The sequence below is a fragment of the Neoarius graeffei genome, chromosome 23, assembly GCF_027579695.1.
Source record: "Neoarius graeffei isolate fNeoGra1 chromosome 23, fNeoGra1.pri, whole genome shotgun sequence".
In the NCBI taxonomy this organism is placed as follows: domain Eukaryota; kingdom Metazoa; phylum Chordata; class Actinopteri; order Siluriformes; family Ariidae; genus Neoarius; species Neoarius graeffei.
Genome location: NC_083591.1, coordinates 4,422,238 through 4,444,453, shown reverse-complemented (window position 1 = coordinate 4,444,453; position 22,216 = coordinate 4,422,238). Strand labels below are relative to the sequence as shown.

The 22,216-nt window shown below is 41.7% G+C and overlaps 1 protein-coding gene across 1 annotated transcript in view; it reads left to right on the top strand.

The window, feature by feature from the left end:
• Positions 1–1,887: 1,887 nt before the first annotated feature.
• Positions 1,888–22,216, top strand: part of tesk2 (testis associated actin remodelling kinase 2) — a 45,778-nt gene continuing 25,449 nt past the window's right edge. Inside the window, exons 1-3 of the mRNA XM_060905632.1 lie at positions 1,888–2,470; positions 8,522–8,829; positions 18,483–18,604. Coding sequence (XP_060761615.1) covers positions 8,605–8,829; positions 18,483–18,604 — 347 coding nt within the window. The 5' untranslated portion in view covers positions 1,888–2,470; positions 8,522–8,604. The remainder of the gene's footprint in view (positions 2,471–8,521; positions 8,830–18,482; positions 18,605–22,216) is intronic.

Sequence of the window (22,216 nt, the reverse complement as noted above, 5' to 3'; positions counted from 1 at the left end):
AGCCGGGTATTTTTAAAACCGAACATTTTCCCCCCCTCCGTTTATAAAAATGTTTTATCCACACCACCTCGTCTTCGAAAAAAATCCCTTCCACACATAACCGAACATCTGCGTTTTCAATCACATTCATAAGCATTCCAAACCTGTAGATGGCATTATTTCCCCAAACCTGTAGATGGCATTATTTCCCCAAATCCTACCCCCTAATCACATCAGAATAGCACCTGCACAATAATTAACGCTTTCAAGGCACTACTCCGATCCATTACTCTTTGTCCATGCTTAATCTGGCTTCTGCAGTAAACAAAGGTCGCACGTTTGACGTCAGGGCAGATTTGTCGTCATTTTTTTGGTGCAGATTGTGACGTTCTAAAACGCAAAACTCCGGTTATCTCTGTCTACACGAAAAGGCATACACGGAGTTTTCAAAAATCTTCCCTTTGCCCGGAGTTTTTTTAAATATTCGTTTTTGATGTGTTTTCATGTGGATGACAGGCCAAAACGTAGAAAAATATCTTTGATTTAGCAGATACCCGGCTACGTATGGACGGGGTCTAAGTCTCTGTCAGCTCTGAACGACCTGGTACTTCCTGGTAGCCTAAATTTGTGACTTTTTTCTCGAAAATTTTGAGTTTATTTTCTCAAAACTTTTAACGAAAATTTTGACTTTTTTCTTGAAAATTTCTACTTTTTTCTCAAAATTTTCGACTTTTTTTTCCGCGAAAATTTCGACTTTTTTTTTTCAAAAATTTCGAATTTTTTCTCGAAATTTTTGACTTTTTTCTCAAAAGTTTTGAGATTGTTTCTCAAAATTTTTGACTTTTTTTTCGAAATTTCTGACTTTAATCTCGAAAATTCTGAGGTTTTTTTCTCAGAAATAAAAAAAAAATGTATTTCTTAGTGGAACTATCGCTCTTCCGTAGGAGAGAAAGAGAGAGAGAGAGAGAGAGAGAGAGAGAGTTTTTTTTTTTTTTCTTCTTCACACATTTCTGGAGTTCGGTGAAATGCTGTTTTTCACCGATAGATGGCGCTCATAACAAACGTTCACTCTTCACCGCTTGGTGTTGCCATGGGCTCCAGAGCTGTCAGCCAGGACTGAGACACATTTATTATCCGTTTCAAGTCGACAGAAATCGATATTATACCTAAATTTAAATTATATGAACCCAAACAAGATTTTCGAGCACTTTCTGACTCGTAAGTGAGATCTGGTATTGATTACGGCCTCTGGTTTACATTTCGCAACTGGCTGAATCCAAAATGGCTTCTTAGTGCACTACGTAGGGCGTAGACGCCATAGTGCAGTTCTATAGGGAGCAGAGAGATTTTTGAGACTTGGCCTTCATGTAGTAAATTTAGTCGGTCAAAAAAATTATTTAAAAAGATGATTTTAAACATAAGCTTTTTTTTATTTCCTGACATTTTTTGAAAGCTAATAACAAGCCAGTTATGAACATTTCCACTCAGGTTGTTCTTATTTCCACACGGCATACGTTAGAAAACGTGTATAAGAATGACTATATCGAACAAAATGTCTCCTGAGGTAAGGTTTTGACACCTAAAATAAGTTTTTTTAAAGATATTGCTCGATATGCTAGTTATGTGAGTTGTTTGCTAACGTTCAGGTAAATATCTATATAGACATATATGTGGAAATTTCATTGGTCAGACATCTTGGAAGGAAACGTTTGATTGGTGCAAGCAGGCGCACGTCCTTCTGTTTATAGGGTGAAGGACACGTCAATCAAAACGCTTTCTTAGCTCTGATTGGCTGTTTTAATTGTCAATCTCGACTTCACGAAAACGGGAGCCTATGTGGAGGGCGGAGAGGCTGGTTTATTATCAAATACAAGTTGACTTCGCGTATTCGGAAACTACTGAGGGTATGAAATAAAGCCTTGGACAGCACACATAGTGCACTCTGGTAGAGATTTAGGGCTATTCGGGATACAGCTCACGGAGTGGTTGAAGTCTGGAATATACAGGACTTCGCTGCTGTGTTTTGACGCAGATTAACTCGACAAAACGGTTTTGACGGTGGATTTTTTTTCACACGAGTTTAACGGTGTTTTGAAAAAATATCAGCTTATATTTAAGAATGAAAAGAGGATGTGATTAGAAACGGAAGGAAAGGTCTGGGAAAAGACACGTCGCGCGCGCGTTGTTTACTTTCTTGCTTTTCCATTTAAAGGGTTGCTCTCTTCTCAGTGTTTATTTATTGTAGACAGTAACAGGATTCGTCTCTCAGCGTCTCTTGCAACTTGAAAAGATTTGCTTCTTTGATTTTTTTTTCTTTTAGTTCAGATGTCCAGGATGAGCGCTTGAAAACTTTCTGGCTCCTCTAAAACTACTTGAACATTTAGCTGTTTATGGATTTTTGGAGGAAACGCGTTGATCATGTCGTTCCCTGAAGTGCAATGGGATTAAAGGAGGGGTTTGGTTCGAATACAACTAAAACACAGATCACCAGGTAAGAGGAAGAGCTGTGTGTAAGCAGAACACGGGGGGGGAAAAAACCCTCAGAGAAATATCAGGTTTATTTAAACACAACACCTTTTACATGCGCGTGCAAGATGTCTGTCTGTCTGTCTGTCTGTCTATGAAGCTACTGAACATCCTAAACATCCTTCACTTGTTGCATGCCTCTGGTTGTTAATGTGCAAACCTGTGCACTTGTTATGCACTTTGCATGCATGAACAGAGCACTGATGTCAGCTTCTGCTCAGTGGCATTTTTAATCACCTCATCAAACATCACATAAAAGTGAAACACACAAATGTTTAGCTGTTTGTAATATAGTTTACCAATTGCTGTCATTGATAATGTTGGATCCAGAATTGACTCCGCCCCTGAGTAGTTTGAGTGACATGTAGAGATTTGGTTCGGTTTATTCACCCCCCCCCCATGCCTCTGTGTTGGGAATTGATAGTGTTGAGTTGGTCCATCGTACACTGACTTGAGGGTGGCACGGTGGTGTAGTGGTTAGCGCTGTCGCCTCACAGCAAGAAGGTCCTGGGTTCGAGCCCTGTGGCCGGCGAGGGCCTTTCTGTGCGGAGTTTGCATGTTCTCCCCGTGTCCGCGTGGGTTTCCTCCGGGTGCTCCGGTTTCCCCCACAGTCCAAAGACATGCAGGTTAGGTTAACTGGTGACTCTAAATTGAGCGTAGGTGTGAATGTGAGTGTGAATGGTTGTCTGTGTCTATGTGTCAGCCCTGTGATGACCTGGCGACTTGTCCAGGGTGTACCCCGCCTTTCACCCGTAGTCAGCTGGGATAGGCTCCAGCTTGCCTGCGACCCTGTAGAACAGGATAAAGCGGCTACAGATAATGAGATGAGATGAGACATTGACTTGACTTCCAGAGAGTCAATTCAGGCCGTACGATAATTTGAGTTGGTCTCATGCTGTTTGATTTAGTTGAGTTGGTTGTTTTGGGGTTTAATTGGATTTCAGAGGGTTGAGTTGGCCCTGGTATCAGCTTTGTTGTTTTATGGTGTTGATTTTGGCTTTTTGTGGGTTGAATTGACCTTTTGTGTGTCCCAATGCTGAGTTGGTGCTTTTGGAGAGTTGAGTTGGCCTTTTTATCAGCTTGTAGATTGTTGAGTGATGATGATGATGATGATTTTGTGGTAGATGAGTTTCAGGTTAACCCTTTTAAGGGTTGGTTTGGTTCTTTGTGGGTTGAGTTGGAACTTTACTGCCTGCTTTTAAAACTTTGCAGGCCCGAGCCGGCCCGTCTGCGGGTTGAGTCGACACTGGCAGGCCCGGGCCGGCCTGTATCCTGTTTGATCAGCTGTTATAGTATTAGGTTGTCCCTGAAGAGTGTTGAGTTGGCCCTCGGCATGTGGAGTGTACTTTAGAATGTCGATAAGCTCTCTATTTGTGTTAGTCCACCCTTAAGGTGTTAATTGAAGAAATGTTACAGCTCTGCATCAGGGTTTCGGGTTGAAACCCTTTACATTGTTAAGCCAGCCGTGAGAGTGTTAGGATGGTGTTTACAGTGATGAATTAGCCCGTGATGTGGTGTTTGCTCATTACGTTGTTAAATTTAGCTTTTATATCTTTGGACCAACTCACGAGTGTATGGTGGCCCTTTTGAGGGTTTGGTTGGTTCACTTCTTCAGTGTTGAGTTGGGTTGTGGAAGTCCAGCTAGATGCAAATGAACAGAGTTAATTTATCACTGTAGATGTTGATTTAACACCTCGAGTGATGATCCAGTCGAGATGCTTTTCAGTCCTCCACACTCCCAATGTGCGAACTCGTTCTGATTGTCATTTTCTTTTGCCTGTTCCTGTTAGCGCTTGTGGTGTAGCAGCCATTGTGTTCTTGTGCGCTTCAGCCTGCAGCGAGCGATTCATCACGGGCTCCCTGCATGTAACACACACACTTCTTTATCTTATAAATGATGATTCTGTGACTTTTGAAGTGGAAGCAGTCAGAATAAAAATATCTGATGTGTTTCACATGTTTGCACAAGCAGCTGGTTCAATTTCCAAAGTGACCCGAAACTTATGCGACATCTCAGTTCAGATCTGGGGAATGTCTGGTATGCTATTGTTCAGCTCAGTCCAGAAAAACACCTGTAGCCCTCTGCAAGCATCTGAGAATGTCACAGAACGATTTTGAAACTTTTACTGATGTTCAGGGGACGTTGTCTGTGGTTTGATTGGCGGCCAGTTGCTGAACCCTGGATGTGAAGAAGTGGGTGAACAAACACGAATGTGTTTCTTGATGCTGAAACTGTGTTACTGTTATTAGTAAAATTAATAATTATTAATAAAATGTTTTAATAAAACACTTTTTTGTTTTGAATGAGTCAGTTGATACAGACTGATTCGGATCAGTGAATTGACTCTGTGAGAATATTTCACTCTCTCCAGCGAAATTGTGAATATGTTGCCCGGTAAGAAATAGCCATCACAAAATAACAATCGGTGAAGCAGTTGTGATAAACGAAGCCCTTGAACATTCATAAAGCATGCAGTGGACATGCACAAGTTCATTAAAATGTTCATGAGCCAAAATGTTGTTTTTGTAAAGACGGGGTTTGAATCCGAGGACACAGTGATGATGTCCAGAGACTTTTGTTGCTGTGTGATAAGAATTCAAAGTTTCTGTTAGTTATCATTCCTCATAAACCATCCAGCTTTTACTGAGTATTTTTTGGGACTGGGGAAACGTTAAGGAAGATGAACAAGCGAGTGAACTGTGAGAGAAATACTAAGCTAACATTTGCTACTATATATAATGTTATTTACTAGCTGGGAGGTCCGTATCATGAAATACGGTGACCGAGGTCACGGTATTTCACCATATGGACCGACCTTAAGCTGGTAAATAATATTATTTATTTTTTTCTTTACCAAATTCTAACAGAAAATGAGAGTGCCCGAAAGGGAAAACCGAGCCGAGCCACCATTTTGAATCCTCATTCACGGCTGTAATGCAAATGGCTTCCTCCTCGGTATACAAGTGCACTTCCATGGCAGGAAAAACACTACATTTTGCTGCCTATGTAGTCCCCTATTTATACAAATAGGAGTCATTCAGGATTCAGCCATGTTTTTGCTCGGCGTTAGCAACAGTTACAGGTTTTTAGCTTTCTCCTGAAATGTTTTCTTTTATTTCTTCTTCCTCAGGGTAGTAAAACTCGCTTTCGCTGTGAACACTGTCGTTATCGCTATCCATGCTGTAAAATTAATGCTATTCTCCTGAGAAATGCTGGCAAAAATTTATAAGATTTTTTATAAAAATCTTCTAAATAAATCTTAGATAAATGTTGACAAAAATTGCTACTATGTTTGTTGTTGTGAACGTCGCCAGAGGTCCGTAACTGGGGTCCGTACAGTAGGCTACGGACCTGCTCGCCAGCCAATCAGAGCGCAGGATTTGATGGAAACTGGACTGTGGAAAAAAATAAGAATATTTAACTATGCTTTCTAATGCATTACATTTAATACGTTTTCATAAGCGTAATGCTAAGCAGGAATGATGGTTGTAACATTTTTTTTCTTTGGAATTTTATTGTGCGGAATTTTTAAGGCACTTTGACACCTGTTAGTCCGTTTGTCGAATCTGAATCAGAGCGAAAAACAATTTATTTTGGTTCATTTGCTATTCACTTACAAACCGTTACCAAGTACAGACATAAAATCCTCCAGGCATGAAGAACAAAACCGAGCCGGGGCTAAATAAACGATTCATTAATCACGTAAACATGTTGTGTTTCTACAGCGCTACAGCTTTGACTTTCTGAATTGAATCAGTTCGCATTAAAGTGTCTGTTCTTGCTGTCTAAAGACCTGTACAAGAACTTAAACACTGTATGTGTGAAAGCATTCTTAATGGTGCTGTTTAACAGCAACACTGGACCTTGAGTCAGGCCCTGAGGGACACCTGCACTTTTCAGCTTTTAATTCTGAGCTCAGAAGGAGTTTGATTTTAAGTCAGGTTGACCCTGCTGTTCTAATTGCGTAATTCGTAGAAACGTAGGCCAGTTCTTAAAAACCCTAAGTGGAGAACTGAACCCGTGCTCACTCTGGCAGGAAAGCTGGTGAGAAATAGGACTGAGATGCCTGATTTAAATATAGACTTTAGTGTGTTGTTCCAGCTGCTCCGTCGACGCTCGGTTCTGCTCCCCCGTCTGCGCGGAATACGAGAGAATCCACGTCACATGCACTCCAGCGATCGGTTTAAGGAACAGCTGGAGGAATGTTGGCCACTTTAACGTTTTTGAGCCTCAACTGGGGTGCGGTGCACAACTCCCTCAGAGAGAAGATAGTGTTTAGGTTCTGGCAAAGCTGTACATTATGTCCTTTTTTTCCCCTCTCCTTTTTCTTTTAGAAATCAAACGTTACAGAGCTGCAGTTTATCCGTCCACGCGGTTTATTAGATGAATGAGGGGAAATGAAAGTGCTTGTTTTTTGGGGGAATGTAGGGTCATTATTTTGTACGTGAAGAAAGCAGAGGCAGGAACGTTTCTTTAAATGCAGTTTGAGATGCTAGTCACTGAGAAAATGGGATTTTAAAGGTTTAGCGGAAACTGCGTACTCAGTCTAACCTTTTTTTTCTTTTCTTTTTTTTTTTTAAATCTGCAAACATGAAATTTTAGAATAGGGCTGGGAAAAAAATGATAGCACAAAGTCACTATTGTGATGAATTATGTCATGATTCATGTTTTCTCAGATAATGCAGGAGACTTTTTATATATATATATATATATATATATATATATATATATATATATATATATATATAAAAAGTCTCCTGCATTATCTGAGAAAACATGAATTTATTAAAAAAAAATCCGTTTCATTTTTAGCAATTAATTGCACAATGCAACACATTTATATTGTTGTATGTATTTTTATTTTATTTTTGTCAGAATGTTCTATATCGCTCGCCCCTACCTGAGATTAAATTGTGAACAGTAGGATGTATAATTTTTTTTTTAAAAAACATATCTTATTGAAACTGATACAGAAACGAGTAACATACTCATTTTTAATCAATCAGGGATGTCACAGAAGTGCGTTCGCTAGCTACACTATTTAGCTTGGATCGAGTAGGGTTGTGTCCGATCCTCTCGTCATTTGTAGGCGTTTATTCTCAGTGCTCGAGACCGATATCCGCATCGAACCTGAAAACTGCAGCCGTTCCTCAGGGATCGAGTCGAGGTCCGCTGCAGTTGCGCATTTCGCCTCTAACATTACGTGCTTTACACTGCTGAAGCAAGACGTGATGTAATGTGATATAAACGTTGTACTTTCTTTTTGTTAATCAGTATTGTGGAAAATGTGAGAAGGTATTCATAGTATGAGTCAAGCCACCTTTTGGCATTAGTGGTGCGTGACAAATAAATTATTATCCCAATGATAGAAGAGTCTCAAGCATGGGTCAAAGTAAATATTTATGTGCCCGTAATGCTGTGTATAGACGTTCCTGTTTTAAAAGAGCACTATGTCCAGGCAAACACGTCCAACTCAAGATGGCTGTAATCAATCTGTAAACATTGAGTGAGCAAAGTTTAAATTCTCAGGTCCACAAAATGAGCCCTTTGTGCCTTGGTTTGTTTTCAACAAAATCAGCCTGTTACCTCATAGTTCATCCCTGCATTATTGAGAAACAATCCTTCTTACAGTTGAAGGAAATGTTAATGTTCTTTACAAATGTATTAAAGATTTTTACATAATTTGGATTATACAGTATTATATTTAAAAAAAAAACCGTGTGAACGGATTAAATTGTGAGGGGGAAATAAAGACAGACCCATATTTTCATTATTTAAGCTGTTTTTTTTCTCTCCACATGATTTCCTGTGTAATAATTAAACAAGCTTTGATGGCTTTCACATCACATTTCAAGAAGAATGCAAACAGATGAAGAGAGAGTTACTCGGAGCATGTCTAACACCCTGCCTCTCACCCTGAGTCAGCTTGGATTAGCTCCAGCACCCCTAATGGACAAGCGGTATAGGTAACGGATGTCTAGATGACGTAGATTTCTGTCTCTTCTGATTTAACAGGTCTGCGGAGAACAGTCCCACCCTAGAAAATGTGAAAGCCTGATTAAAGACTCATCCGTCACATTAGCCGTGCAGCAATAGCAATGGAGAGGAGCAAACGCAACTCCATTGCTGGGTTCCCCAGGCGGCCCGATCGACTGGAGGACCTGGACGGAGGCGTGTTCGAGGCAGAGACGGGCCCCGCCCAACTGGACAGGGTGTGTCCTTCTTCCTACCGTGCCCTCATCAGTGCCTTCTCCTGCCTGACGCGCCTTGATGACTTCATATGCGAACGGATCGGCTCTGGCTTCTTCTCAGAGGTCTATAAGGTAACCGGTTTGTTTTATTTATCCTGCTAGGCAAGTTAATCGAAAGCTGAGGCCTATAAATGCCTCGGGTGCTTCTTAAAAGTCCAGTTTTATAACTGCAGTGGACCTTGAACTGATCCCTGAGGTACACCTGCAGCGAAACGATGCGCCTTTATTCTAGTTATCTGTTAACCTGTGAACTGTCGCATTCTCGATTCTGATTGGTCAGATTATGTTGATTTGATGAATTTTCTCTGACAGCAGATTAAACAGTAGTTCTGGCTGCAAGTGTGGGAAATAAGGCCAGACCAGCAGATGTTGACCGATTAATTTTTGCATTTGTCCATCTGTATTTCAAAAGCATCAAACCGGACGGCCCATGAAGAAATTGTAAAGATATGGGTGTAATCTACTTCTAATTTTCTTCCAAACGTTGCACTGGGTGAACACATTGTCGTAACACGACCTGTGAAACAGGGGCCTCCGCGAGCCTGACTTTAAAAACTCATAACTCTGCCACCGATGGTCCTAGCCCCACCAAAATTTACAAGCGCCTCTGTCTTCCCGAGCCCTTTCAAGCCAGTCCAGGCTCGCCCTGATCCGACATCAGGAGCGAGCGCAGAACACTGAGAATTTTACCACGAGCCCTGGCTTCAACAGCTTGTGCGCGTGGGGATTTAAAAATTTATAACTCTGCCACCAAAGATCGTAGCCCCGCCAAAATTTACAGGCACGTCCTTCTCCCCGAGCGGCACACCAAATAAGACAATAATAATAATACAGTCCGTATTCACTCTTTTTTTTTGTTTTGTTTTGTTTTTATTGCATGGTGCGGTTGAACTAAGTGCTTTAGGGTTGACAGTATCTGATTTGATCCAGTCAGTTGATTAAGAGTTCAGTTTACAGGAAACTTTGCAGTACAGTATTAGGTTAAGTGCCAAACTGACGGTCAGTGGTTATGTGCTTTTTATTTTTATTTACTTATTTTATTTTATATGCTTTGTAAGATGTAGATTTATATTTTAATAGCGTTTTTATTTTCTTCTTTTTTCTAAGTTCTAGTTCAGCAGGTTTTAGTCTGAATGCCAAATGATATGCCCGTGTCTAGTTTTCAGTCATTTTGTTATGAAGTTACTCGGAATCTCAGACTCAGAATTTTAACTCCAGGATGTAAGAATAGTTGTTTTGTTAACCCTCATCCTACCATGCTATTTTACACCTTAATCTTACCATGTGGGGTCCATTTGGACCCCAGTACTTTTCTTTAAAATTAAAGCTTATAAAGACAAAATCACCAGATAAGTTTTGTTCAGAACATCTTGTATTAATAACAGCAATACACTAAAGGGCCCAAGGCATAAAGAACACACTTAACCTTCATCCTACCAGCCAATTTTACATCCACAAACTACCAGGCGGGGTCCGTATGGACCCCAGGAGGGAATGCCTTGAAATCAATGCAGTAAGAACCAATTCAATGCAGCAAACAGACATAACTTTATTGAAGAACAAAATCCACTATGGCTGAATATCAATGATGTATTATAAATGCAATAACATTGCAATAATATTGCAATAACTAGCATACATGTAGCAAATTGTAGCGCCACAAAAAAAATTGGCATTATATACATGATTTTTGCAGCTCATGCAGCTGTAAAACATTCTGGATTACAACTTAGGTCTTTTCTTACAGAATTTAAAACAAAAAAGTAATTGTAAAATAATTTAGGGCTTTTGTTTTGCAGCCTGTGCTTATTGCAGCAGTGGGGTCCACACGGACCCCAAGAAGGAATGCCTTGGTAGTTTCATTATGGAACATAAAAGAAGTTAACTTTCAGTGTGCTATTCAATTATAAAATGAAAGACAGATAAACTTTACTCTGGGGTCCGGTTGGACCCCAGTAACAAATTAATTATACCTTCACAATGCAAAAAGCTGATCTTCCGGTGCTTTAGTGTTTTAATTAAGACATAAATTCCGACAAATTCATAAAACGGTGAGGCAGTATGTCACATATTTTTAAAATGGCAAACAAACATATAGGTGCGGGGTCCAGATGGACCCCACTTGGTAGGATGAAGGTTAATTACTAAATTTCTTATAGACTTAGTGCATATTACGGGTAAATTCAGGAGCAAGATCAATGTAATTCTCCTATTTTATATTAAACTTTGGTCAAATATCTGTCACATTTTGTGCAATTGTTTTACCTTGCGCAATACCAGAAAAATCCAGCTGAAATCAAGCCATTTGAGGCGAATTGGTCCGCCTCTGAAAAAACTTGGCATTTGGATTTCCCGGGAAGCATTGATTTTCGTGACGTCGCGTGCGGGACGCCTCCCTCTGAATCCTACATCAGCGCTGGTTTGTTTATGACAAAACGACCTGGTGGTTTTCTGCAAATTTCTTCAACGTTATCGAGTAATTATTAAAATGGTTAACAGATGTATCGTAGGAGGGTGTAGCAACACCAATCTTGATGGGATTAGTACTCATCGTTTCCCAAAAGACCGGACAATGAGAGAGAAACGGGAGCGCTTGGTCTACACAGGCTGTGCACTGAAACCGTGCAAAGCTCGCGCAGCCTGCTGGCGCTTCCGCAGGTGACGTCACGAATCTGGCTCCAGATTCGCTTGGGATTTTTCCAGACGCGCTTTATTTTATTTTTTTCTGTTGTAGACAGATGGCCTTGTGCAAAATTACCCTTCTGGATGAGTGTGTAAAGGGACATACTTTTCATATATACTGCACTGGAGATCAAAATTAGAGAACAACTTATAAAAACTTGAATAATTTTGAAATAATACCATCTTCACTGCTCAACAGTTAAATGACATTTTATTGTGTCCATATCATGGTTCAACAACATTTTTTTCGCAAAATGACTAAAGGCATTTCACAAAAAAAAATATTTTTCAGAAAACGCACTGATCAAAATTAGAGAACACACTGATCAAAATTAGAGAACAACAATCTGGAACAAAAATCTGAAGGTTACAACAGTCAGCAATTAGTAAGAAGTGTACAGGCCTCTGCTGTGAATGACTTCAGCACATCTGCGGCCACAGGATAGCACTAGTCTCTCACACTGCTCTGGTGTGATTTTGGTCCATTCTTCTTCCAGCCTCCTCCACAGTTCGGTGATTGTAGAGGGTTTCTTGACCATAACTTTTTCACCAAGGATTTTCCAGAGGTTCTCTATTGGGTTGAGATCAGGACTCTGGGCAGGCCATGCCATTAATTCAATGTTTTCACCTTCAAGGAAATTCTTTACCCGTTTTGCTGTGTGACATGGAGCATTGTCCTGCATAAAGACTGCAGGCTGATTGGGCGATGAACGCAAGTAAGGAACCATGTGCTGTTGAAGAAGGTTCTGATACACATTTGCATTCACTCGGCCATGTAGCTGTACAAGAGGCCCAACTCCCGCAGCAGAAAACATGCCCCAAACCATGACACTTCCTCCTCCACCTTTCACTGACTTCTTTACACACTTTGGGTTTAGTCTTTCTCCAATGTGTCGCCGAACATAATGCTTCCCATCAGACCCAAATAAATTAAATTTGCTTTCATCACTGAAGTGAACCCTGGACCAGTTCTCCTCTGTCCACACAACATGCTCCTCAGCAAAGCTCAGTCTAGCTTTTTGATTTTTTTTGCTAATGAGAGGTTTGGTCACTGCAGTGTGGGCCTTCAGTCCAAATGCTCTTAAACAGCGAGCCACTGTATGGCGAGACAGATCCTTACCATGTTCAGCACTGAACTGGCGAGCAATTCCACCTGCAGTATGGAAACGATTACCCATTGACATCCTTCGCAGTGACCTGTCCTCTCTTGCATTTGTCTTCCGTGGACGACCAGCCTTCTTGGGCGACTTGAATGAGTTTGTAGTTTTGTAAAGATTCAATATTCTTGAAATCACAGATTTGGAACGATCAACTTGTCTTGCTATGGCTGATAGGGTCATCCCTTTGGTTTTCATCTGGACAACCTGCTGCCGGAGGCTTTCAGTCACTTTAGAACGACCCACCATCTTGCAAAGTCAATGAAACTGGCAGTTAGAATGCCACTTAAATAGGGGTTGACTGATAATCAAGGAAATTAGCACCATATGCTAGATTAGCACCATTAAGTGGGAGGCACCTGAAAGTGTTCTCTAATTTTGATCAGTGCATTTTTTGCAAAATGCAGGTTTTTTGTTGAAATGCGTTATCCATTTTGTGAAAAAGTGTTGTTGTAGCATGGTATAGACACAACAAAATGTCCTTAAACTGTTGAGCAGTGAAGATGGTATTATTTCAAAATTATTCAAGTTTTTATAAGTTGTTCTCTAATTTTGATCTCCAGTGTGTATATATATATATATATATATATATATATATATATATATATATATATATATATAAAAACAACAACATTGGTCCAGAATATGCACTTTAATGCTTCATGAGTATTGTTATAGTACCGATATATGAGAACCAGTAAGTTGTAACCAACTGGAACATCCTTGGCTCCCTCCATACTCACCCCCCGACATGGAACTGACCTGTGTGTGCTACCGTTTTCTTGGGTAGAACTTTCTAAGCATGTTTTTCTTGAATCTCCTGATATTTTCTTGTAAATTATGTTAAATTTGTAGCAATTAGCAACTAATGTCTAGTGTAATTTGGCCTTTGAAGATCACAGAAATGTGCCTGGAAATGGCTGAAAAGCCATCTCCAGGCATCTAAAGCCCTTCAGCTTCCAGGGCCCTAAGGCGGGCCCCGGACCCCCGACTGCATTGTTCCGGGTCTTTGGCCCATCGTTCAGACAGACTGAAATTTGGACGGACCGACAACATTTCAGACTTGTCTGTCCGGTGACAGTCTGCTTAAAATTCCTTATTTTCCACCCTGCACAGGTATCCATCTATACATCGTCATTGTTGTTGTTTCTGGAGTAACAACTTGCACAGGAACTTGTACTCCTGAAGCTCTGTACAACCAGATTAAAACAAGTGTGGTTTTTGTTCAGCTGACATTTTCTTTAACATCAGATATGTTTGTTGAACTTTTATCAAAGGAGTTTAGAAGAGTTAAGAACCCTTGGTCTTAGACAAGAATTTCTTCGTGTTGTGTCATCAGAAGAATCTACCCTTATGAGGTCTGTATTTCAATAGTTTGCATGCATTGCTCTGATGCAATACCATGCAAGCGTCGTCTTTACTTTCGATGGGGAGTTCTGGGCACGCAGAGCTGCTCGTCTGCTCACATCAAGCCCACTGTGGAGATCAAACCTTCTGTCACTGTAAATGAACCAGCAACCGTTGGGATGGTGGTGTTTCTTGGAAGTAGACGCCACTGTTTGTGCTTCACTGGGCGAGGGATGATGTAAGCCTGACCGAGATGTGTATCAGAGTTGAAGACCATTTAAAATAATCAGAATGTATGACCGAGATGGGTTCTCCAACGTGTCGTATGTTGCAGAGACGCAGTCAACCCCATGAATCTCCACTGCATGTGAAGAACCGATTTTAGTCAAACTGACCCATGGCTAACATTGTTGGATTCCCCAGTCTCAGCTGCTTATCTGCGTCCATAACGATGGCATATCTCCTCAGGGTTTCCTATTGTTGACCAGGTGACCTTCTGGTATGCCGTTTATGAATCTAGAAACAAGTGACTTCACCTTTTAATAAACAAAGAGAAAACAACGGGAAATGGATTGCATTCATTCTTGTTATATGGTGCAAAGCTTGAAAGCTGATCAGATGGCCATGATGGAATGGTTTCATCTTGGATCCAGACCGATAAGCACTGTGGAACAGTGGTTTGATTACAGATCCTAACAGATAGCAGGGTTTTGCAAATGAGCTATGAAACCAATATCCGTGGTTGAATGGTTTCATAACATATTTGAATGGATGTCCACGGTTAGAAGGCAAGTGGATACGCAGGTATAAAGGTTGCACAGGAGACTTACAGATGGCGTCTGTAGATAAGTTTTGAGCGGATATCCATGGCAAAAATATTTGAAAATCCCTCATGGTTAGAAGGTTTAGCTGTTTGAGGCACCAGTATTAGGAAATCGACCTGACTTACTTTAAATTTACTTTAAGAAATTCCGAAGGTGATGAATCGAGTCTGACTGATACTTTAAACATGTCCGTATAACGGATTGTTTTTGTAGCATATGCGAACACAGAGCTCGTCCCCATGGTAGAATGGTTGTGTCGCAGGTTGTCTGGACTGGTGCATATGGAAGAGGGATTGTCTGGGCTTGTGTTTCAACCAGACTGCTCGCTCTGTAGGTGGGCTGTAGATCAGCATGAGGAGATTATACATGGCCATCTGACTCCTCAGAACCAGCATCAGATCCAGACATTTTCATTAACGCTGGTCAAATTCTGAGCTTGTTGGAGTTTCCAAACCCAAATTGAAGATGTGTGAGGTTCGGGGAAAAAATTTAATATAAAAGACGTGGAAACAATCACCAGGGTGGTGGGATGAATCTGAGTTACTGTTAGTACTTAGTTGCGTATTTTCCTACATCACCACATCCTGGCGTGTTCTATTCCTACAGCAAATTACTGTACGAGTACGTTGTTCACAAGGTTTATTTAATAAAACGGGTTGACCTTTTTTTAAATCTGTTTGTGGTGCGTCCTCTGTACCGAGTCCTTGACACCTTCTGACCAGTCAGATTCAAGAATTCAACAGCGATGTGGTATGATCCAAAGAAATAATCTGGAACTGTTGCCCCTTTTCCACCAAATCAGTTCCAGGGCTGGTTCAGTGCTGGTGCTGGTTCACAACTCGTTCAACTTGCGAGCCAGCTGAGAACCAGTTTGCTTTTCCATAGCTCGTGGTGCTAAGGGAAGCCACGTCAGTTACGTCGCTGTATACGTCAGTTACGTCGCTACGTTTGCATAAACCTTGACACGAATATCGAAGCAAAAACAACACGGAAGAAGCAGCAGCAACAACAATAATAATAATGGATGACTTCGCGTTTGTACAGCTGCTGCTTCTCGTCGCTTAAAAATGGCGATCTTTCGCGGTCTTGTTATTGTTGTTGGTCTTAACAACTCCGCCCCCCCGCTGACGTAAGCGGTGCTTTCCTCTGGCCCAGCAGAGAGTTGGTGCTAGCCTGGAACCGGTTTTTCTGGCCCCAGAGCCAGTTCTTTGTCAGTGGAAACAGAAAACCCGGTTCCAAACTAAGCACTGGCCCCGAACCAGCCCTGGAACTGCTTTGGTGGAAAAGGGGCAAGAGTGAGCCTAGAAGACTCCAATGCCAACATTAGGAGGCGTAACCTGATTGCTCGTAGCATCCTGATATTCGTTATGTCCAATAGAATGCTAATATGGTCTAATAAACATTTTTAATAACTTGTACAACTGGAAGGGCACTCAGACAGCACTGACCTTCACCAAGGCCAAATACCGTTTCTTGTAACGTTAGCGAAAGTGAAAAATCAGTGGTCAAGCCACATCGTGACTTGTATCCACACCAAAATTTTATGGTTTCTTCCTTGGCCCATGATGCACCTTTCCACCAAGTTTCGTGAAAATTAGGCTGGTAGTTTTTGCGCAGTCTTGCTTCGAGTCAGACAGACAAACAAACAGCGCTAAAACATAGCCTTCTTGGTGGAGGTAATGATTGTGAGTGTGTGTGTGTTTTCTTTATGGCGCTCCTGCCTCAAGTTCCTCTCGGGCTGTTGTGGTAATGGTCTAATATTTAAATGAAATGCATACAATCCAACACCCGCCAGCACATGTGCACTTTTTGTTTCTCTGAACTAGCATTGTGTAATCGGTGCACTCCATTAATTAGCCGATTGGTTTAACATCTCTTTATTTAGTTCGTCCCCCCCCGCCCACTTCACATGGTTTATCTCGTCTAGTTCAGCTTTAAGAAGTTTGCTCTGGCCAGCACTGAAGTAATTTTTTTTTTTTTTCACACACTTCTCCAGAAGCTTCCTGTGGTTTATCACTCTCGTCATATTTTAGTCCGTCAGAGAACTGCAGACGTTGAGAGGAAGCAAAGAAGCAGGTCTGCTGTCGAGAGCTAAAGTTATCTAACGATCCGAGAGATGTTTCATGGACCGTGTATGATGATTCATCATACTCGCTGTTCATATCCCGTTTCATTTGAAATCGCACTTGGTGTTTTGAAGACGTTTTGTACCTGTCCGTTTGGTGTCGGACACTATTTGCATAGTATATTTAGAAATGTTTGATATTCTTGTTTTAATTTTATCATTTGTCACTTCCAGGAAAATAATACTTTTTTTGTTACGAGTCTTGTGTCTCGTCTTCCCGCACGTGGTTAGCTTTTCCAACCGATTTCATTTCTTCCGCCACAGCGCAGCTGAATTCTCAATTCTGATTGGTTGGAAGGTGTTGATTTTAGTTTTCTAGAATGGCAGCTCTGACCGTAGTGCAGCTACAGGTCACATGTTTATATTAATGCACGTGTTTCTGTGCGTTATTGTTTCCGTAGTAGCAAGCAACAAAAATAATTATAAATTGTTCCGTAATAAAAATTTGAATGGAAAAATCCTGTAGCGTAAGAGGAATAAAGCGCTTGCATAACAGGATGTGCTGTTGTAGTAGCCTGGCAAGGCAGACTAAATGTGAATATTTAGTCTGGCCTCGATCCGTAGACATTTCCGAAGCGGGTAGGAGGAACAAACCGCTGTCTTTCAAACTGTCTCTGTGCGTATAGACCAACGCTCTGACCAATCAGCGCAACAGTGACTGTGACGTAGTCAGAGCGACAGAAAGCAGTGGGGGAGACCTTGAAATAAATAATTTTTCAAAATGCGTATTAATTAATAAACAGGTTCTAGATATTAAGAAGTTTGGAGATAATGACCACAAGTTTGGAGTCTGTACCACATACACATTCTTTTCGAAGTGTTTTTCAAGGGTTTGCTTAAACTGTTTTTGAGAGTTTTTATTTAGTGGTGTTTGGTGAAATAATTTCCCTTAAATTTAAAATAACGGGAAAATAAGAAACAATCAAAAAGTAATGTTTCAAAGCTGGTTATTAATTCTTCGTACTGTACAAACTAGCCCCATCCTTTTGGCTACGAGCGGAGCCAGCTGGTAGATCAGACTTTTGCCATAGCCGGTCGGCAAAACAGCGAAAACGTCCTTCTTGAAAAGGAATGAGCGGAGAGCCTCTTCCTGCTCACGTTTCAACCAAAACTCCAAGTCTAATGCTTCTAAAATTGATTCCAAAGCGGAGTCAAACGCGCGCTGTTCACTAGCCGTAGCCATCTTTCCTGCTGCGCTTTCTCCAGCGTCGCGCAGCTTTGTCGTCACTCCTGCAAAAGCCCGCCCAAAGAATCCAAACAAAAACCTTGCGTTGTGATTGGCGGGCACGATTTGATGCCCGGGGTGTTTTTGTTTATATGGTGCGAGGCTAGACCCATTCGCTAGGCAAAAAATATTTTTGGCCGCTAGGCGGGTGGGTCTAGTTTACTAGGCTACTGTTGTAGGGAAATAATCAACATCTAGTGATTTTAAAAGTAACTTCTCTTCATCACGCCATCCTGTTGTGGATTATTTTCCTACAACAGCATGACATGGAGTGTTTTATTTCCTAACTGATTGTGATGTTCCACTTCAGCAGAAGTAAATCTCATGAACATATTGTGTGTGTGTGTGTGTGTGTGTGTGTGTAGGTGCGTCACAGAGCCTCAGACCAGGTGATGGCTCTGAAGATGAACAAGCTGAGCAGTAACCGAGCCAACATGCTGCGAGAAGTGCAACTTATGAACAGACTCTCGCATCCCAACATCCTCAGGTCTCTCACACACACACACACACACACACACACACACACACACACACACACACATCATGATGTATGGGTTCTATTAAAAAGCAGAATTTTCAGTCTCTGTCTCATGCTCTCTCTCACACACCGCTAATAAAAGCCATGGCTCGTTGTCTATTTTGCTGATTGATGGTGTGAGATCTAAATATAAGTTCCTGCATTAGTCTTTCACACACATTTTCCCTTCTCAGCATCATGGGGGTTTTCCATTAACCCGCAAGCTCAAAGGGGTAGTTTTTATTTTCTTCATGAAAAATGATCATAAAACCTTCTGAATGAATCTTCTAAAACTCTCTCGTGCCTGAGTAAAGACGGGGATCAGTCTGAAGAGCAACCAAGAGGCCAGGGATAGCGTTCAACACGATGCTACCACCACCATGCTTCACGATTGAGATGGTGCTTGACTTGACAGCAGGAAAATATCACGTTACCATAACAAACAGGATTCTTTCCGAGCTGGTTTAGGATGTGGTTAAAAGTTACCAGGTGCCACGTTATCCTCGAGTAATTTACATTCCATGTGTGATTGGTTCAAATCTGTGGTGTGTAACAAACTGGGCTCGTATCTAACCTAACCCCAACCCAAGAGTAGTTTTATATCTTAGCAATACAGATGATTGATCAGGTCCGTTCTTCAGCACTCGAGCTGCTTAACCGACCAGAAAACACGTTCTCAGCACTTGAGTAATATTTGAAGGCTGGACGTTGGCAGTCAAGTGATTATTGGATGTGACAAAGCTCTCAGGAAAGAGAAGTAGCGTAAAGCTGCAATTCTCATTCCTCGTCTCTTAACTCGATTTGTAGCGTCTGAGTGGCCAGCTGTGGAAAACTGGAGTCTCGTAAAAAAGCTCGACGTGCACATTTGTCTATAAATGGAACTGCAGTTCAGACGGCTCGTTTCGGGCTCGCGCTATTTCCGTGCTCGGTGTTTGTACAGCAGAATGTGTGCTCGAGCTGCAGGCTGACGGAGAGAGAGCGAGAAGGAGAGAAAGGGGAGGCCTGTGTGTGTTTTTCACAATCACGTCATTGTTGTGTCCTGCTGAACAGGGGCGGAAGGCTCTGAGCGCTGACTAAGGGGGTCTTTGTTATTTGGAAAAAGACCCTACGAGCAGCAGCAATAAATGTCAGACCTGAAGTTTATTACGCCGTAACTCGCCAGAGTCACTCCTAAATCAGTGCGGTGTGGAACTGCGCCGGGTGGGGGGTGGAGAACAGGGGACCCCGGGGGTAGGAGGCTCTTCTGGATACACACTCGGTGTTGCCAAGTCAGCATGTTTGTCGCTAGATTTAGCAACTTTTCCGAGTACTTTAGTGACTCGGTTTTAAAACCGAGTCGAGTGATAAATCTAGTGACTTTTAATCAGACTTTAGTGACTGTGCTGCAAAAGATACGGTTTTCTAGTCTGGCTAACGCGACTTCAAAGCTCTCCGAGCTATTGGTCTGGCCAAGATATTAAGCCCAACCGTTTCCCAGAGCCCGTGGTTGACCCGCCTCCCTGAAATGCCTCAGTTTGCTACTGGTCGAAGCCAGAAAAGGCTGTGACGAAGCTTAAACCAATCACATCACTCTTTCCTCTGACGTATGCGACGCGACGGGGCTAACTGGTAGATTAAACCATAGACATCCTATTATTAAACTCTTACTGAAGCCGGTCGGAAGCAAGGCGAAAACATCCTTCCTTTCAATAAATACCTCCAGGGCTGCTCTTTGCTCCGTTTTCAATGAGAACTTCCCGTTGAATGCTTTCAATACAGCATTCGTGAATGAAGCGCTTCCGGTTGCAGTTCTACTACGTCAATGTCTTGAACACGCCTCTACCCAGGGCCGTTGGAGATGCTCAAAGTTGATTGGTTCCCGATTTTTCGGGAGCTTGGAAGAGCTGTAGATAGCTTGCCTGGCCAGACTAAGCTCGCAACAGGCCCTCGTGTTGCGTCACGCTTAGGATGGGCGGGCCCAGGCTAACGGTTTTCTAGCTCAATTCATAGCTGCTGGTTTATACGCGCAAGTTCCCTTGACTCATCGCAGGTACGTCAAGCCGACAACCAATCACCGATCAGTGTTGTTGCCAAAAAGCAATCGCTGATCTCCCGTGTTTCCTAATGACTGGATCACCAAGCAACATGACGACAAATTATTGATCATCGTTTCCCAGCAACGAATCACCGGTCACCATTGTTTCCCGTGTATCGCTGATCGCCGTCGGCCCTCGCGGCCAGGCGCGTGATTGCTATTGTGCTTCATTTTAAACTGGTATTCTTGGTGAGATTTACAGGAATAAGTTATTCCATCCTTAGCCATTTTTCTTTGTGTGTCTCTTTCCAGTCCTCTCTTCTTCTTCTACTGTTTTTATTTTGTCTGTGTTAGGCTGGGCAGACACTGTGGGTTTTTTTTTTTTTTTTTCAATCGCGGTATTTAGCTGCTGCTCACACTGTACGAGTGAATCGCAGGGGTAAACAGCACGCAGCTTACGATTCCTGTTCTCACACTATACGATCCGATGCTCGGATGCGATCTGACTGCTCACACTGTACTTCCATACTTCCAGATTCTTGTATCCGGAACTGCAACGTAGTGTTGTGACGTTCGCGAACGAACCGATTCTTTTGAACAGCTCCTAGGCATGAGCGATGAGAACCGAGTCTCGAGCTGGGGGAGCCGTTCTTTCTGTCGTTCTTTTTCTGTACTGTGTTTCAGATGGTTTATAATGTTGTTGTCTGATATTAATGATAATATTGTGGGAAAACTACTTTGCACGGACGTTCATTTAATTTATTCTGTCGTCATTTTGTTTGTTCTATTTTTCTGTATTTTATTTATTTATCTCTTTGTCTAGTTGTATCTATTTTGTATCTCAGCCTTAAATATTTTTGTAAAACAAGTGTTTTTCTATAAAATATTCTTGCGTTCTTGATAACTATGTTCTTGAGTGGGTTCTTTTTTTTTTTTTTTTACAGAAAAGCCGTTCTGCATGGACATTCATTGAAGCCCTCATTGTTTTTTAATGGTTATTTATGAGCGTTTAGGGGTTACAATAATGTAAGTCTAGGTTGCTTTATATAAAAGGTATGTCCAGAAATATTGATGTCACTGTCTAAGCAGAGGGATCTGGCTTCTTTAGACGCTGTCTTCTTAAAACTGAATAAATATTTTTTTAAAAAAGAGCCAAATGAGCCAGTCTTTTGCACGGCTCTTTTCAAAGAACGGATCACAAAGATGCGGCTCCCATCAAAGAGCCATAAATCCCATCTCTAAACGTGAAGAAGAGGAGGAGACCGGAGGTGCTGCTCAGTGTTTGTTTTCTCTTCCGTATCTGTGTTTGCGCATGTGTAGTGTGACAGGTTGAGGTAAATCGGCTCGTGACACTGCTTCAACAGTAGTCTGGTTAACACCAGACCATATCACAAGTGAAATATGGTCTGGAATCCGCGTATTGAATTTCTCGTAGGGGAGGTGTGGTTTACGATTGTCAACGGCCGTTTATTGGATGTTGCGACTGTCTATCATTTGGCGTATACGTAGCCCATGGCCAATCATGGCAGTTGTACCCGGTGACGTAGTTAGAGCGGCGAAGAAGAGAA